Source organism: Ascaphus truei, chromosome 20 (genome assembly GCF_040206685.1).
Source record: "Ascaphus truei isolate aAscTru1 chromosome 20, aAscTru1.hap1, whole genome shotgun sequence".
Classification (NCBI taxonomy): domain Eukaryota; kingdom Metazoa; phylum Chordata; class Amphibia; order Anura; family Ascaphidae; genus Ascaphus; species Ascaphus truei.
The window spans coordinates 18,244,688-18,263,557 of record NC_134502.1 but is presented as its reverse complement, the minus strand read 5'-3'; the positions used below and the strand labels follow the sequence as shown (position 1 = coordinate 18,263,557).

Here is an 18,870-nt window from a genome sequence, read left to right as displayed (position 1 = left end):
AGTTAAAGACAGAGAAGTCGGCGTGGGTTAGACTTGTGCGTGTTGACTAGTGAAGAAACGTTGGTTTGTTTAGCTTGAGAGAGGGCAGAGTTGAAACAGGATAGTGTAAATTTGTAGTGAAGGAAGTCTGAGAGTGAAATTTCCTACAAAGGTGTTCAGAGGAACGAGTGGAGGAATACAGCATGCGCATGTGGGAATTTAGCCAGGGTCTGGGGTTAGAAGGACGAGGACGGCAGAGAGAAAGCTGGGCATGGAGATCAAGAGAGGAGGATAAGTTGTAGTTCCTGACCAGGTTGCTAGGGTCTGTAGCAGAATTGAGAGAGGAGAGGGAGGAGCGTAAAGTGGACTCAAAGACTGGTAGGTTAATAGAGCGCAGCTTTCTGCAGGACCGAGGGGTAGATGGAGGTGGAGAAGGGGAGAAGCGAGAGAGAGAGAGAGAGAGAGAAGAGGGGATGGTCAGAGAGAGTAAAATGGGGAAATGGAGAAATCAGAGAGAGAAAAGTTTTTAGTGAAAACCAGATCTAGCTAGTGGCCATCCATGTGGGTGCTGGCTGCAGTCCACTGTTGAAGTCCAAAAGAAGAGGTTAGAGAGAGAAAGCGGGAATCCCAAAGAAGAGGGGTCATCAATGTGGCAAATGAAGTCCCCAAGGAGAAGAACAGGGGAGTCTGAGGAGAGAAAGAAAGAGAGCCACGAATAAGTGAGAGAGAAAGGCAGAAAGGGGATGAGTAGAGGTAGGTGGGCGATAGATGACCGCCACGTGGACAGGGAGAGGAGAGAAGATCTGGACAGTGTGAGACTCAAAGGAGGGAAAAGCAAGAGAGGGAGGAATAGGAAGGGTTCGGAAACGACAGAGAGGAGAGCAGGAGCCCCACGCCTCCACCCCTGACATCAGGGCGTGGAGTGTGGGAGAAGGAAAGGCCACCATAGGAGAGGGCAGATTCCAGAGCAGTGTCAGACTGAGTGAGCCAGGTCTCAGTTATAGCAAATAGGAGCAGAGAGTGAGAGAAAAAGAAGTCATGCACAGAGAGGAACTTGTTACAGAGGGAGCGAGCATTCCAAAGGGCACAGGAGAAAGGGAGAGAGGAGGGAGGGTGCCAGGGGATGGATATGAGGTTCAAGGTGGTTGACACCAGAAGGAGTAGAGGTTGCCTTTGGCAGGCGAGGACGAGAGGATGTAGGAATAAGGCAGGGACCAGGATTGGGAGAGATATCCCAAGAAGCAAGGAGGAGAAGCATTGACAGAAAGAAGATGTGCGAGGATGATTTGTAGTGGTGTGTTTTAGTGCAGGGGGTATAGCTGTGTAGTGTCACAGGTGCAGGTAGGAAAGGAGTTCATGTGAACTGAGAAGTGGTGAAGAAAGGAGAGATGGAGATATATGAATAGAGTTAGAGACATACTGAGTCTGGTAGAAAGAAGTGCACATTTTGAGAAGAAGTGAGGTCACAGCAAATATAACTAGTAAAGGCTGAGATGTGCAGTCTGGGATAGATGATATCCTCCTTTCCAGCGTAGATCAAATGCAGGAATCAGGGCCAGTAGGCGTTGTCCACTTCTTCACTCCTTTTGAACTTCCTTTTAAACTTCAGTTGTCCTGCTACATACAATGGGCTACTTGGAGATGGGCTGCAGGTGTTACAATGCATCAGATTATGTTCCTACAGTATGTTACGCTGTCACATTGTGTTGTTATTCGGTGTCACATTGTGTTGTTGTGTTACACTGTGTTATATTGTGATGTATTACAGATGTAAATGAATGTGACTTTTCTCCGCCCTGTGACTTCCCCGCTATCTGCATTAATACCCCGGGGAGATTCTCCTGTAACTGCCCCTCAGGGTATTTGCCCTCCTACAGCAGCACCGGGAGAATCAATGTGACCTTATGCAAAGGTAAGAGAAACCTCTAGGACTAGAAAGTGTAACCTTTAGTGTCGCTGTATTTGTTGTGTTTCATTGTGTTTGGTATGAGTCAGAGCATTAAGAAGTAATATAGACACACACTGCTCTGTGTATAATACAGATACACGCACTGCTCTGTGTATAATACAGACACACGCTGCTCTGTGTATAATAGAGATACACACGCTGCTCTGTGTATAATACAGATACACACTGCTCTGTGTATAATACAGATACACACACTGCTCTGTGTAAAATACAGATACACATACTGCTCTGTGTATAATAGAGATACACGCTGCTCTGTGTATAATACAGGCACACAATGCTCTGTGTATAATACAGATACACACGCTACTTTGTGTATAATACAGATACAGTACACAAGCTGCTCTGTGTATACTACAGATACACACGCTGCTCTGTGTATAATACAGGCACACACTGCTCTGTGTATAATACAGATACACACGCTGCTCTGTGTATAATACAGGCACACACTGCTCTGTGTATAATACAGATACACACGCTACTCTGTGTATAATACAGATAGACACTGTTCTGTGAATAATACACCTACACACACTGCTCTGTGTATAATACAGATACACACACTGCTCTGTGTATAATACAGACACACACGCTGCTCTGTGTATAATACAGACACACACGCTGCTCTGTGTATAATACAGACACACACGCTGCTCTGTGTATAATACAGACACACACGCTGCTCTGTGTATAATACAGACATACGCTGCTCTGTGTATAATACAGATACACACGCTGCTCTGTGTATAATACAGATACACTCTGCTCTGTGTAAATTACAGATACACACTGTGACAGGGTGAATAAACGTCACCAGCCATATGCCTGGCGGACCAATGTTTAGATTTGCAGTGCAGCAGTGACGAGGTTAAGTTTCAGCTGAGAGGGCTGCTTAATTAGTCTGATCCCAGCTGCCTCATCAAGGGGCTTTAAAAACACCAGGCTACACACACATGCAAAGGATGAGAAGAAAAGAAAGCGCACACTTCCTGGTGCAAATAAAGTTTTACTAGGTTAAAATCACAGAAAAAAATCCATCAACAATACACTCACAAACATCCGGTCAGTTTAGGCCGTATGTGGTAATCCACAGATGCGTGCTGGAGTTCTGCAGGGTTGTCTTCGCGTGGGGATACTATGCCAGCTGCTACAGCGCGTCCGCTGCCTGCTTCCGCCACCCCAGGGGTCGGAGTGCCTTTCCGTGTCACGTGACGGCTTCAGACTGCGTCACCACGTGATCTCCTCAAGCTCCCCCTCCTCCGTAGGGCATCGCAACAGCGCGGCACTTCAAGGATGACCTCACCACCGCCCGGTCTAACAAAGTCAGCCCGCTCCCTGCCTTCTCCCTCACGAAGTTCAGCACTGCAGTACTCTCACAGTCACGATCCTCCTTGCACCATACAAGTCACCCTACGCGTTTCGAGGCGTGGCCTCTTCATCAGACATCCCTGATGAGGCGGAAGCAGGCGGGGGACGTGCTGTAACAGCTGGCATAGTATCCCAACGCAAAGACAACCCTGCACAACTCCAGCACGCATCTGTGGATTACCACATACTGCCTAAACTGACCGGATGTTTGTGAGTGTATTGTTGATGGATTTTTTTCCTGTGATTTTAACCTAGTAAAACTTTATTTGCACCAGGAAGTGTGCGCTTTCTTTTCTTCTCATCCTTTGCAGTTATCACTGAAATACTGGGTCAGTACTTCCATCTGAGAAAGCTGCACCCTCCTGGATTTTTTCAGCAGTCTGGACTGTTTTTGGACACAAATTTCAAATGATTGGACTCTAAGGTTGTATTTGAACTACTTTGGGGTTAATCAGGGGACATATTTACACTCCTTTTGTTTGTTATTGAGCGCCTGTAGCTGAACCTTATATAGTATTTAGGCACTGATAATTGTGATTGTGGAACTGATCAGCAAGTCTTTTTTACACACACATGCAGCCTGTCTGAAGCATGGAGATACATTGAAACTCTGGAGGGATAACAGCTTGATTTAAGTTCTGTTTTCTGGGACAGTTTTTTTTTTTATGCTAAATAGTTTCTGTGGAGTTTGAACAGAAAGGGCCAGGCCTTGCTCAGGACTTATACTGCTTTACTTTGTTTATGCTGAAGAAAAGCTCTTGTTATTTTTGTGTGCCATTTTGAGGCTCAATAAAAGGCCTTATCAAGAAAACCTGCGTGTGTGGTTGCATGTACCCTGCAACATATGGTGTCAGAAGTGCTGGGATTTTGAGATTCCCCTGCAGTTGAAGGGCCACACACACAAAAAAAAAACATTTAAAAAAAATTAGAACTTTTAAATGGGTTTCTGTGCGAGCAGGCCGAACAGCAGACACTCGTAATGCAGGAGCAGACCCAACTACAGGCAGAGACTATTCCAACACCAGGCAGCACAGAATGAGCGGATGAGCGGATGACCAGGTTGTTGACCCAACTCCAGGGGTCTGCCAGTCCAGAACTTGCAAACAAACATCCGGTCCTCCTGAGGAAAATGGCTCAGAACGAGGATCCAGAGGCTTTTCTACTGACTTTTGAAAGGGTTGCCAAAGCCCAGTGCTGGCCTTCAGATCGCTGGGCAACCGCTTTGGCCCCGCTCCTCATAGGAGAAGCCCAGGCCTCATATCAGGGCCTCCCAGCGGGCCAGGCAATGGATTACAAACAAGTAAAAGCCGCCATACTGGATCGCTTAGGTCTGACCCCAGAGACCCACCGGCAGCAGTTCTGGAGCCTGAAGTACACCGCTAAAATGAGACCCAGGGTCCTCGCTCAGCGGTTATTGGACTTGTGTACTCGCTGGATACAACCTGAGCAACACACTAAAGAAACTGTTCTTGAACAAGATGTGTTGGAACAATTCCTACAAGTAATAACCCCTTCCGCACGCTCGTGGGTAAAACGCCATGCTGCTGATACCCTAGCTTTGGCTATCCGACTCGTTGAGAACTTCCTTCGGGCCGAGGATCAAGCAAGTGTCTTAGACACGATGGATCCGACTTTACCGGTGCTTGCGGATGCCCAAATAGGGAGATCGGACCAACGGGGAAACTACGGCCCATCCATATCCAACCGCCAAGTGCCACGAAAGGAACAGCCCTTCCAGAAAGGTCCAAACCCTGCAACACACACGCTGCTCTGTGTATAATACAGACACGCTGCTCTGTGTATAATACAGAAATACGCTGCTCTGTGTATAATACAGATGCACACGCTGCTCAGTGTATAATACAGATGCACATGCTGCTCTGTGTATAATACAGATGCACACGCTGCTCTGTGTATAATACAGATGCACACACTGCTCTGTGTATAATACAGATGCACACGCTGCTCTGTGTATAATACAGATGCACACGCTGCTCAGTGTATAATACAGATGCACACGCTGCTCTGTGTATAATACAGATGCACACGCTGCTCTGTGTATAATACAGATACACACGCTGCTCTGTGTATAATACAGATGCACACGCTGCTCTGTGTATAATACAGAGACAGACACTCCAGGTGACAAACTGTAGTCCCTACTATATCAGTGTTCCCCTACGGTTGGAGGGACAGATTTTATGGGTCACAATGTATTGTTACTGTATGTTACACTGTCCCTCTGGGTTGTCCTACACTGTTGCACTTTGTGTTACATTGTGTTCTATTGTATTGTTGTATTACAGTGTCACAATATGTTGCTGCTTTACATTTTGTCACATTGTGTTATTGAGTAACATGGTGTCACATTGTGTTATTGAGTAACATGGTGTCACATTGTGTTATTGAGTAACATGGTGTCACATTGTGTTATTGAGTAACATGGTGTCACATTGTGTCATTGAGTAACATGGTGGCACACCGTGTGGCTGTGTTATCTTAGGTCACATCGTGTACACTGTTACACTCTCATTGTGTTGTATTGCACTGTCTCAAAATGTGTTATTGTGTTGTTACATTGGGTCACATTGTGTTGTTGTGTGACACTGTCTCGCATTGTGTTGTTCCAGTGTCACATTGTGTTGTTGTGTTACAGATATAGATGAGTGCTCACACACTCATTGTGCCCCTCCTGCTATCTGCACTAATACCCCGGGCAGTTTCTCCTGCAACTGCCCCCCAGGGTGTATACCCCACAACAGCATCAGAGGGGGAGTCAATGTGACCTCATGCACAGGTAAGAGGCACCTCTAGGACCAGACTCTGCCTGACACACTTGGTCCTGTCGGACACCTCTAGGACCGGACAGTGCCTGACACCTCTAGGACCAGATACAGCATGACACTTCTATGACCAGATACTATTTGACAGTAGTAAGAACTTAAGCTGACTGACACCTCTAGGTCTGTACATTGTCTGACACCTCTAGGACTGTACATTGTCTTACACCTCTAGGACTGGACACTGCCTGACACCTCTAGTACTGGACACTGCCTAACACCTCTAGAACTGTACATTTCCTGACACCTCTAGGACTGGACACTGGCTGACACCTCTAGGACTGTGCAATGTGAGCTGTCTGATTCTTTCCATTAAAGGGACGTGTGAGTCACATTTTACACGAGAGAAGAAGGAGCTGGAGAAATGTGAGACACACAATCAGAAGGTTCGTACCGTAATGTGTGTGTGTGTGTTTTTGTGTGTGTGTGTGTGCACGTGGGACACAACCAGGTGTGTAAAGTTTGTTTGGGTGTTTAACACAATCAGAAGGTGTGTGCATGACACAACAAGGAGGTATTTAATTTAATTGTGTATGTGTGCATTACACAATGAGGAGATGAGTAACGTTGGTGTGTGGATGTGACGCACAATGAGGAGGGGTGTCGTGCATGTGACACAACCAAGAGGTGTGTATCCTGACACATAAGGAGGAGGTGTGCAATGTGTGTGTGTGCGTGTGTATGTCTATATACTGAATGAATATACATATACATATACATACAGTTGTATATATGTACAGGATCCTACTGTGTGGGATAACCCATTACAGGACCCCATGCAATAAACACACTCAATGGTAAGAAGTGACAGTTTACTGCATGAAGGAAAAAATGAACATATGTAACCACAACCACACAGTCACACACGACCGTACCCTACAAAACCCTTTGTGTCCCACACTTCATACTCGGTACCCAAAGTACCTAGGGCTCTTCGGCACGCAACTACCCTGGTGTCCACAAGAAACCACACACCCCAGTGTGTTAGACAGCGCTGCCCCACTAAGGTGCATAGTTGGTTCACTTGATGAGGTGAGGTACCTGGCAGATGGTCCCACACCTGGTAACGCCATGGCAGAAGAAAGGATCCATTGATCCAGCGACGGTGGTGGTCAGCGATGAGTCCGCCTCCGCGTTGGGTGGTATCCAGCGGGACGGCCCCACACTGAAGATAGTCTCTTACAGGTAGCTGCTGGTCCGGTCCTGGGCCAAAATAGGCCGGGATGCAGCCGCGTCCTGACTGTGCCCCAGTGCTGGTTCTACAGGGGCAGTATCCCTAACTGATGGGCCTGTCCCTGCAGCAACCACAAGCTGTAGTGAGTCAGGGCCTAGCTGGGGCCTAAGGGGGTCTCTGGCCTAATGCAGGGTCCACTGACTCCCTGCACACGCACACCTTACCCTTCTGGTGTCCCAGCTCCGACTGGCATGCTCCTAGCGCGTGCAATGTATCCATTCTAGAAGCAGGGGAATCCAGTCGCGCGATTGGCCCATCCGGTGCACCTGACTACTTGCCCCTGTACATCATGGGGCTTGTAGTCTCCGCGGAGCCCTGTTCTTCCAATGGTGCTTCACACTGCGCATGCGTGGCATCTCGCGCACGCAGGTCATATTCAAGATGGCGGCGCCCTGCAATGGGAGCCGCCGTTAGTCCCCGGTGATCCGATCGCCTCTGCTAACTGCCTGATTCAATCAATTACCCATGCATTCAACACTTGCCGTCAGAGGACAATTTGACTGAATGTCATCAACTATAAGTTGAACCAATGGCAAATTCATACATAATTAATATCAACAACAATAGGTCGCTTGTTTCTTGGTAACTAGGACCTCTCTACAATAATGAATTCCAGCAGTGTTAATTAACCGCTGCTATCTGTACCAATTAGCCACGAATATACAATTGTATAGAGAGTCCCACCGATTGTTGTTGATATTAATTATGTACAGTATGAATATGGTAACACAAGGTACGTGCCATTGGTTCAACTTACAGTTGATGACATTCAGTCAAATTGTCCTCTGACTGCAAGTGTTGAATGCATGGGTAATTGATTGTGCACGAATTGTGTGGGCAACTGCTGATATCCATATGCATTTTTGAGCAGCAATTTCATGCCCAGCTCTTATTGTTGTCCACTACACCATTGTTAACGGTGAATGATTTAATACGTCAGTCAATATAGATTTAAGCACCACGTGTTACGTTTTAATCATTTTATTGATCACTTCATCACAGTTGTTTCACTATAATATATTCACTAAAAAATATAAAAATGATAAGTGTGGAGTGCACCACAAATGTACTTTCTGTGAATGACTGATTGACCTAGTCAGCCTTTCATTTATGTGTTAAATATATTAACTTGAGTACATAGGTAACACCCATTGTTGATGAATTAATGCCATAGTATTTAATATAATTAAATTGAGTGAGCGGTGTGCCCTGTCTTCTATTTTTGTTTATTCCCCAACTGGAGGAGACACGTGCAGAGGTATAAACAGGGAAACGTAATTAAGCGGAAATAAACACTGGCTTTTATTTGGCTCGCGGCTTTAAACAGTACAGCGTCTTGTCAACATGCACAACAGTATCCGACTAGCGCCCTCACTATCCATGTTTAAGACCCACCTTAAAACACACCTCCCTAACAAAGCATATGGGTAGCTCCGTGGCTGATACTTTACCACCCCTACATAAACCGTGGCCCCTTGCAGACGCACTTACCACGACGCCCTCCTACTGTCTCTGTATGTTCTTCCTACCAATTAGATTGTAAGCTCTTTGGGGCAGGGACTCCTCTTTCTAAATGCCACTTTTATGACTGAAGCACTTATTCCCGTACATGTTGTTTGTATTATTTGTTATTTATATGATTATGTTACGTGTATTACTGCTGTGAAGCTCTATATACATTAATAGTGCTACATAAATAAAGACATGCATGCATACATACATAAAGTGCATACATACATTACATACATTACATACATATGTAGCAGGGTTTCACCTGGGCCCCCCTTACCTCTGCTTATCGGGGGGGACCCTTGCGCTGTGTCAGGGAGCTGCAGGGGTGAGCGCGTCGCCGGGGGCTCCCGACGGCATCTACAGCCAGGCGCCGCCATATTTAAAGCGTTCGCGCAAGTGCAGCAGAGTTGCGGCGGCCATTAATGAGTTTGCAGATGGGCAGAGGTGGCGCTCCGTAGCGCAGGGACATCCCCAGTAGGTGCATGCGCGGACAGAGCCTGTGGCAGCCATTACAGACTTGCGCATGCATAGTTACGATCGCGCACGCGGCCCCAATGCTAAAGAGGTGCTGAGGGGACTACAACTCCCAGCAGCCTCTGGGGACTGCCCTTTCACCCGATCACATGCAGCCAGACAGCCACTAAGGCTGACAGATTCTCATGCTGCATTTGGATACATTGTTGTGTGCAGAATCAGGAAGCAGACAGTGAAGCACATGAGTTAGTCAGAGCTGGGAGCAGGTTGGGGAAGGGTGTGTGTAGGGAGCAGTAGCCACTGCATACTAGGACAGGTTACCCCCCTAAGCCCCAAGTAGGACCTGAGACATAACCCAGATTGTGGTTGCGACAGGGAGAGGCCCTAGGTAGGTGCACTGCCCCTTTAGTTATTTGTTACGTTCAAGGACACAGCTGCAGTGCTGCGAGCCACTGACAATTGTGTCTGGACGCGGACCATCACTCAAGATAGAGACTATCTTACTGGTGGGAATGTTTGGCGGGACGCCACCCCACGCATCAAGAGCGGAAGCATCGTGGATCACGCTTTCGGATTCATCAGCCAGGTACAGCATCTGCGCGCCCGGGTGCGGACACACCCGGCAGGTACCATCAAGTCACCAAGTGCACAAACTACACACCTCATATTAGTGGGCAGCTCTGTTCCACACTTGGGTGGGGTTGTTGGACTTTTGAGACACTTGGGTGGATGGTGGTGGGGTTGAGGCCCCTTGAGGCCGGTTACAGAATGTGACATATATTGTGATGCTATTGATGTCATATGGTTATTGTTATAAGGTTTTTGTGTATATAGCAAACTGTTTCATCCATACCCTGGTGTAAGTACATACTGTATGTGGTTCCTGTGTAAGGGGTTATTCTACACACTAGAATCCCTGCACAGGTGGAGGCGCTGTAAGCAGTACGTTCCAGGATACACCCCAGGCTCCCAGTGGCGGAGGTTCAGGCCTCCTGTGAGCCTATCAGGTATTGCACCACACCTGGTAACATATGTAGATTTCCCCACATGGTCCCTATCTGCGATTGGGGGGAAAGGGGGAAACTGTGTTACACATACATACATATGTATGGGTTTATTTGTGTGTGTGTGTGTGTGTGTGTGTGTGTGTGTATAAATACACCTTTATCTTTCTCTGTGTTTCAGGGTCCCTTCTGCTCTCTGCTGAATTCCACCTTCCACCTGCTTAACTCTTCCTGCCAGGGAAGGGACACAGTGACATGTCTTGAGGTGAACGATGGGTGAAAGATACACCACAGAGAGGGGGAGAGATCACTAGAGAGAGGAGAGACACACCAGAGAGAGAGGGATCACTAAGGCCCGAGAAAGAGAGAGAGAAATCACTAAGGCCCGAGAAAGAGAGAGAGATCACTAGATACAGGAAGGGGGAAAGAGTCAACAGAGAGAGATGAGAGACAGAGACAGAGACGAGACACAGAGACGAGACACAGAGATGAGACAGAGAGAGAGAGAGAGACGAGAGACACAGAGAGAGAGACAAGAGACACAGAGAGAGAGACAAGAGACACAGAGAGAGAGACGAGAGAGAGAGACACGGAAGAGAGAGAGAGAGACACGGAAGATAGAGACACGGAAGAGAGAGATAGAGACACGAAAGAGAGAGAGAGAGAGAGAGACACGAAAGAGCGAGAGAGACGAGAGAGAGAGACAAAAGAGACGAGAGTGAGAGACGAAAGAGACAAGAGAGAGAGACGAAAGAGACAAGAGAGACGAAAGAGACGAGAGAGAGAGAGAGACGAAAGAGACGAGAGAGATGAGAAAAAGAAACGAAATAGAAAGAGATGAAAAAGAGATAGATAGATAAGAGAGAATTTATTTGATTTGATGAGAGAGAGAGAGGTGCAAGAGAAAGATTGAAAAGAAGGAGAGAGAGAGCATGAGAGAGAGGTAGGGGGAAAGGGACACCCTTGAGAGGAAAATAGATCACTTAAACATGGGAAGGGGAGACCCATAGACGAGAGAGATGACTAGAGAGATTGAGGGGCAAACGATACCCCAAAGAGGGGGAGACACCAGAGAACACTGGCAAGAAAGGAGGGAGATGACTACCAAGAGCCCTTATATTAAACTCTCTCTCGCTCTCTCTCTCCCCCTCCACCTCATCCCTCCCCCTCATCCCTCCCCCTCATCCCTCCCTCTCATCCCTCTCTCTCATCCCTCTCTCTCATCCTTCTCTCTCATCCCTCTCTCTCACATCCCACTCTCTCATCCCTCTCATCTCTCTCTCTCATCTCTCTCTCATCTCTCTCTCTCATCTCTCTCTCTCTCTGCAGAATGTCACACAAGCCTTCTCTCAGGTTCTCAATCAGTCCTCTTGGTCCAACCTCACCTCTCCCCACCTGAGGGTCGCTGTCACCGCATTGTTGGAGATTGTGGAGACAGCAGCCCTGCTATCTCTCACCCAGAACCCCAGGAACCAGAGGGTCAGCACCCCTGAGATTGGTGAGGAGATAGCTGTGTATACTACAGTGACAGATAGCTGTACGCCCTACAGTGATGGATAGCTGTGCGCCCTACAGTGACAGATGGCTGTACCCCCCACAGTGACAGATGGCTGTACCCCTGTCACGTACGACCCCCTGCTAGCACGCGACCTGTATACGGGACAAGGGTTAATACAGACACCCGCAAGCTGCCCCACTCTTCACCCCCTCAAGGGTCCCTCAAATGAGTTGTATCTCTCCTCAAGCCGTCCCACTATACCACCGCCACGAACAAGCACACAAGTGAGCCTGTGACTTTATATATGCAACCAGGGTTAATGCACAAAGGCTTCTCTAGCCAACCCCCCTTTCTCCTCTGCCAGGAACCAGCGAGTTAGCATTAACCCCTACCCAATTGCACATCATAACCATCCACTGCCACCACCTGAGGTTATGCAGATATGATAAAAGATCTTAGACTAAAATATCCGCTCGGGCCTCAGGTTCCTGTTTATTATAGGAAGAACTATGCACTCTAACACAAAATCAGCTGTAGTAACATGTGCCCGAATTTAGCAAGTTATTCTCTCCAGCGTGCACAAAGTTCATTCAGAGCCCAAAGCATTACTTATTAAATTGTTTAATATATATAACAATACAGTGCTTGAATTACCGAAAAGGTATTAAAAAATAAACATACAATTACAATATAATTCAGAACAGCTTCTTAAAATAAAAGGGGTAAAACAGAAAATCCTATACAGTACATTACCACATGCTATGGATTTTCCCCAGAGAGGCACTGGTTCAGAAGATGAGGTCTGCTATGCTATACAAGCATGCCGCTGGTCAGATCTGCCCAGTAACAAACTCCTCCAGACTTAGATACAATACTTTCATAAGCCCACCCCTTTCTACAGAATACTTTGACATTCAGAGCAGACAGAAAACAGTCCTGCCCAGTTTCAAACCCAGCATTTGGTATTTTGTACACAAGTGTAGCTCATTAACCCCTCAAGCACCAAAGGGATTAAAAATACCCAATATCTCATGACATTATCATGACAACCCCCTACAGTGACAGATAGCTGTATGCCCTACAGTGACAGATAGCTGTATGCCCTATAGTGCCAGATAGCTGTATGCCCTACAGTGACATGGCTGTACACCCTACAGTGACAGATATTGAGTGACAGCGTTGAACATTACAGTGAGAGATGGCATTGAACGTTACAGTGAGAAATAGCTGTGTACGTTCTGCCCTGTTACCCTTTTTGCCCCCCACCCTCCCCCAGAGCTGGACATGAAGGTTTCTCGGGACAGCTGCAGCACCGAGACCCCCTCCTTACATCTGGACGTGGGGGGCAGCAGGATGGCGGTACCATGTGTTCTGGTCTCCGGACCCCAAGGTGAGAGGGACGGGCAGGGTTCCCACTTTTACATTTTGGGATTTTCCTGCTTTAAAAAAACTACATTTGCTGGAAAATTTGGGGCAAGAAATAGAATTATGTGGAAATAAACCCCTGACAGATATAATGAGTTTAAGGGTGATGGTGAGGGCAAGTAACAGCAGTCTTAACATGGAAGAAAACAGGACACCTCTCTTTTGTGGGAAGTTAAGGAGGTTTGTGTTCTTGTTAATGTTTACCTTTTTTTTAATGGTTTTGTGGTTTCTGTGTTTGTTTATGGCTTATGGCCATCGGGCCTTTGGTATATTTTTTATATTGTTGGGCATCGGCCCTATTGGGGGGATTGGTTGCAGGGTAATTTTATGTAACCTTGATCCCCCCCCTCCCACATCTCACATAGGGTCTCCTAGGGGAAATACTGCTCTGTTTACATCTCTTAGTATGGTGCATACCTGCTCGTAACAGGGGGCCTTCAGTCTCCCGCTTTATATGGAATAGGGGACGAACAGGACAGGCTTCTGGGGATGTGCCCAAATTCTACTTACAGGTGCAGCGCCTCCATCTTGTGCAGCCCCCAGTTGTATAGGGTGAAGTATCTGCAAAAGAACACTTCCCCCTCCTCCCAATATACTTCAATCTCAGGCAATCTAAAATGCAGCAGCTTCTTTATTCCTCTTCCTTATTCAGCAGCAGTTCTCACCAGGTCTTCCCCTTAGCATGTCCCTAAACCCAACTCCCAGCCAAGGGCACCGAGAGAGGTTCTAGCTCTTCCCCTATCCCCTGGTGGGATAGGTTGTATGGGTCTACCCACACTCCCCGAAGGGAGGCCTCAAGCCTCCCTGAGCCCTGGCAGTTTGGCGCTGGTACTCTGTCTCTCTCAAAGGTAGAGACCAACTCACTAAATAGGAAGTTGCCGTACATTAAGTAAGCTCCACCAGGCACCACCCCTGTGTCTCTAATTGGACACATGGCCTGATGACACTACCTTCACTGACTCGCTGTACTGCATGTGTGGAGGAAACCCATGATTGCTCCTGACAAACCTGCCCTTACTAGGTATTACTGCCAGGAGGAGGGCAGACCTAAAGACCCAAAACTACACAAGGCTACACTCTCCGTCTGGTGGAATCCAATGGTCCCCACTTGGACCAAATTTACTGGGCCATCCTGCAGGTGAACAACCTGCACAAATACAAAATGACATTTGATTAGTCACACAATAGCAGGCTGTACACCCACCCACCTTGGATGGTGAAATAACAGAGAAACTCTCAACATGGAGAATCCACATCTAATGGTTATGGCGGGGATCAGGCTTTCTTACTTCCCGTCCATTGTGGTCTATAACCTTTACGAAATAAGATCGAGGAGGCCCATTCTCCTGTTGGTACACTATTTTGTGCATATATATATTCCACCCTGTACTCCACACTTTCATTAGAGAACAGATCCTCTCCTCTGTTTGATAAGCAGTACTGCTGCTCTTTAACCGCAGGTAGTCAATGACTGCGTCCCTGAGCCATGTATCCCTTTGGTCCTCAATCTCTTGCATGATTGGCTCTGATACATAAGGGTACTCATACCCATGAGACTGTCTGTACCTGGCTACAATAGCTCTATCAGCCCTACTCAACTTGGTGAGTTTCTTGTTTCTAGCCTTGCCTGGCAGTAACCAGTATGGCACCTCCTCAGGAGCGATTTCATCATATAATATAGGTGAGCCTTTAGGTGTCACTTGCTTCTGTTTGATTTCCCTCTATCTCCTAGAGAGCTCTTCAGCAACCTCCTTCTAAGAGTAAGTGCCTATATCCCACCAGTGATCTACCACATCATTCTTGATCATTAGGAACCTTGTACGATCCATCCTCTTATTGTACCCCTCAAATAATGGTGCCCACCATTTATCTCGGTGCTCATATGAGGATGACACACTCATACCCTCCTCGGGCTCATCTTTTGAGGACACACCAGATGTCTCTCTATCTGTGGAGTGTGAACCTTTACATTTACTTCTGCTTGCATGTGTATACACTATGGGGTTCATTCTTGGTGCTTTAGAACTTACAGAACCCTCCTTCTCTGTCGACAGCCAAACAAGAGTGAGGATGTAATAGCTCACTTCCTGCTCCTCCTTCAGCTTGGGCAGAACATTGTAATTGGCTCTTCATGTGCTAACTATCTAGACATGTGCTGGCCTCCGGGGCAATTTATTTTCAGGGTCCTATTAATGAGCGAACATGTTCCGTAGATTCAGGAGTCTCCATTGGGTCCATAGCGTGTTGGCAGCCCTGCGAGCCCCCCATAGCGTGTTGGCGACCCTGCAAGCCCCCCGTCACCCTCTTTTACACCTCAATCTCCTCTATTCACCCCTCTCTCCTCATGTATTTCTTTCCCCCCCTCTTACGCCCTCCCTCACTCCCCCTTTTTTACTCTCACACTTTTCCTTAATTTTAAGAGACTCGTGGTATATAGATTTATATAGATTTGATGTGACGTCTTTAAACGAATCACTGATACGGTATTGGTAAAGTTCAGAAGATAATACGATACGGGGCTTAATGTGCTTGTGTTGTCCCAGCATGCTTCACATGTTGCTCTGCATGAATCCTGAACATCAAGTCGCACAATGGCACAACCTGCCAACAAAATTATTTTGAATGGCTAATTCTTAATAAATCCCCAATAAATTCCCCGGAACGCCCATTTTGAACTATATCTTCCGTTATAATAACCCCATCTAGGTTTATTATTGCAGTGCGCTCGTGGCTGCTCTCAGCCTAGTCACAGCGCTCCGTTTCCTGCTGCTTTACAGCCTGCAGAATACCCATTCCACACAGGCAGACTCCCTGATCCCAAGTGCTAACCACCTACATGCCAAATACAGTATCTTCACAGCAGAGAAATTGACCATCTAATTTGCCCACACTGAGCGGCCACTGATTTTTAACCCAGGCTCTCCCACTTCAGAGGCTGTTTGTTTTGTATTTATTTTTTTAACCCATGCACGGTCAGAAAGGCTTGCTGCCTGGGGAACCTTTCAGCAAATGGGATTTAATGATTGAGTCTTTATAACATTGTATTCCACCCACACTCAACAATAAACAGCTCCCCCCCCCAATACACACAAAGTCAATTAGTGATATGCGCTCCAACATATAAGTCCAATCCTTGTATAAATCCTTTAAGTAAAATATAGAAAATAGTTACTGGGGCCAGTGAGGTATGTATTCATTATATTGCATATACCATATGTCAAGAGCTCTAACCCTGAAATATGAAGAAAATCAGACCTCCAGCCTCATTGGGAGAGTCCAGAGGTAGGTAGAAAAAGAAGAATAGCTACTCACAATTCGTGTTGCCCTTGCCATTACTGCGTCCATTAAAAAACAGAGATGTAACAGACCTCCTACGCGTTTCGTAGAGTAAAAACTCCTTGCTAAAGTGCAACGCGCACGAAACGCGTAGGAGATCTGTTACACCTCCGTTTTTTTAGATCATCCTTTGACCACCTCTCCTGGCTGTGTGCTGTATCTTCTTTTTTGTATATCTCTACTCTACCACTCCCTCCAAGAATAACAGATGCTTACAACTGTAGGAGGAGGCATGGTCATGGAAAAACAAGTCTCTGTATAAGCTCTTGCATAAAGGAGCATTTACTTTGATTCAGACGCCATGACCCCTGTATTAGTAGCAGGAATTCACCCTGCCACCTCTCTCCTTTCCCAGATGGCGCTGTCTTCATCTCATACACAGACTTCGGGTCCAGTGTAAGTGGGAGCCTCCTGTTGCCCGGAGAGTATCCAGGGCAGTTCCGTGATGCAGTGGTCTACTCACAGGTGGTGACCGGAGCCATCACTAGCAATGAAACGAAACATCTGAGCCCCCCAGTGACCTTCAAACTGCAACACTTGCAGGTAAATCTGGGGGAGAGGCTGGCATGGTAATGTGTGTGTATCTATCTATCTATCTATCTATCTATCTATATATATATATATATATCTATATATATATATCGCTCTATCGCTCTAATTCTGTAATCATTTATTTAATTGGGTGCTGGTACTGCACTGTGTGTGAGGGAGAAAATTGCACTCTAGTGTATGTGATGATTGTCTGGCACTGCCGTGTATGTGGTAGGAGGCTGATTCCGGAACTCCTCGATCGCCTTCGTGGCGCAACTATCTTCTCCAAACTCGATTTAAGAGGAGTAAATGGAGGACAAAGCGCACAAGCAAAAACGGAGCAGGGAGGACCGAGAATCAAAAATAAATTAAAAGGGCACTTTAATGTGACAAAGACCCATCCAACGTGTTTCAAACGTCACAGCGTTCTTTTCGCTGTGACGTTCGAAACGCGTTGGATGGGTCTTTGTCACATTAAAGTGCCCTTTTAATTTATTTTTGATTCTGGGTCCTCCCTGCTCCGTTTTTGCTTGTGCGCTTTGTCCTCCATTTACTCCTGTTCTAATACACATTGGAAGCTGCACAGCATGCCTACCACTCCGAGGATCTGTGAGTATTATTTATGTTCAGGGGAACCTGCCAATGAGACTGATGGTGAGTGAGCATGTACCATCTACCACCTGTCTTCAGGAGGATAGTACCCACACTATTGGATATTAACTACTAATATGATTACTCATTCTTTAGACTTTGGATTAGTGGTTTGGCTTACCTTATTCAATTATACCTGCATTAGAGCGCTTTAGCCTATTTTTTCTATCTCGATTTAAGAGGAGCCTATAACTTGGTCAAAATCAGGCAGGGGGGTGAGTGGAAGACTACGTTTAACACCAAAGATGGCCACTATGAGTATCTTGTCATGCCCTTTGGGCTATGTAATGCCCCCGCAGTTTTCCAATTTTTTGTCAACGAGATCTTCAGAGACTTGCTGGGTTCTTGTATTGTCGTCTATCTCGACGACATCTTTATTTATTCTGAAACTTTGGAGTAACATTGCGAGCAGGTAAAAATGGTTTTTCAACACCTTCGTGCGAATCTGCTTCAAAAATGCGAATTCAAGAAATCTAGTTTTGCTTTTATTGGATACATCATATCCGCTCAAGGTTTACAGATGGATTCTGCCATCCTAGATTGGCCACTGCCAGAGGGAATTAAACCCATCCAGATGTTCCTCGGGTTCACAAACTAATACCATCGTCACATTCGGGATTTCTCGAAAAAAGTCGCACCTATAACGGCCATTGTATTCTATGTCTTTATTTATGACCAAAAATGGGGCAAAGCATGTTTCTTGGTCTCCGGAGGCACAAGCTGCCATTTTCAAATTGAAGAGACTTTTTTCCTCGGCTCCTATTCTTGTTCACCCGGACCCTCTCCGTCCATTCATCCTCGAGGTCGACTCTTCCAATATTGGTGCCGGTGCAGTACTTTCACAGAGAACGGATTTCCAGTCACGTCTGCATCCTTCTTGCTTCTTCTCTGAGAAGTTCTCTGCAGCGGAGCGTAATTATGATGTCGGGACTCAGGAGCTCTTGACAGTAAAGATGGAACTGGAAGAATGGAGACATCTCCTCGAGGGAACTTCACTACCTGTGACCATACAAACGGATCACCGTAACCTGGAGTACCCCGGGCGG

General features: G+C 46.6%; 1 protein-coding gene across 1 annotated transcript in view; it reads left to right on the top strand.

Moving 5' to 3' along the window:
* The window catches only part of LOC142470964 (adhesion G protein-coupled receptor E3-like), a 70,388-nt gene that overhangs the window by 30,736 nt on the left and 20,782 nt on the right, over positions 1 to 18,870 (top strand). Inside the window, exons 6-12 of the mRNA XM_075577769.1 lie at positions 1,748 to 1,891; positions 5,976 to 6,116; positions 6,478 to 6,545; positions 10,565 to 10,648; positions 11,713 to 11,881; positions 13,158 to 13,271; positions 16,998 to 17,185. Of these exons, the coding sequence (XP_075433884.1) occupies positions 1,748 to 1,891; positions 5,976 to 6,116; positions 6,478 to 6,545; positions 10,565 to 10,648; positions 11,713 to 11,881; positions 13,158 to 13,271; positions 16,998 to 17,185 (908 nt within the window). The remainder of the gene's footprint in view (positions 1 to 1,747; positions 1,892 to 5,975; positions 6,117 to 6,477; positions 6,546 to 10,564; positions 10,649 to 11,712; positions 11,882 to 13,157; positions 13,272 to 16,997; positions 17,186 to 18,870) is intronic.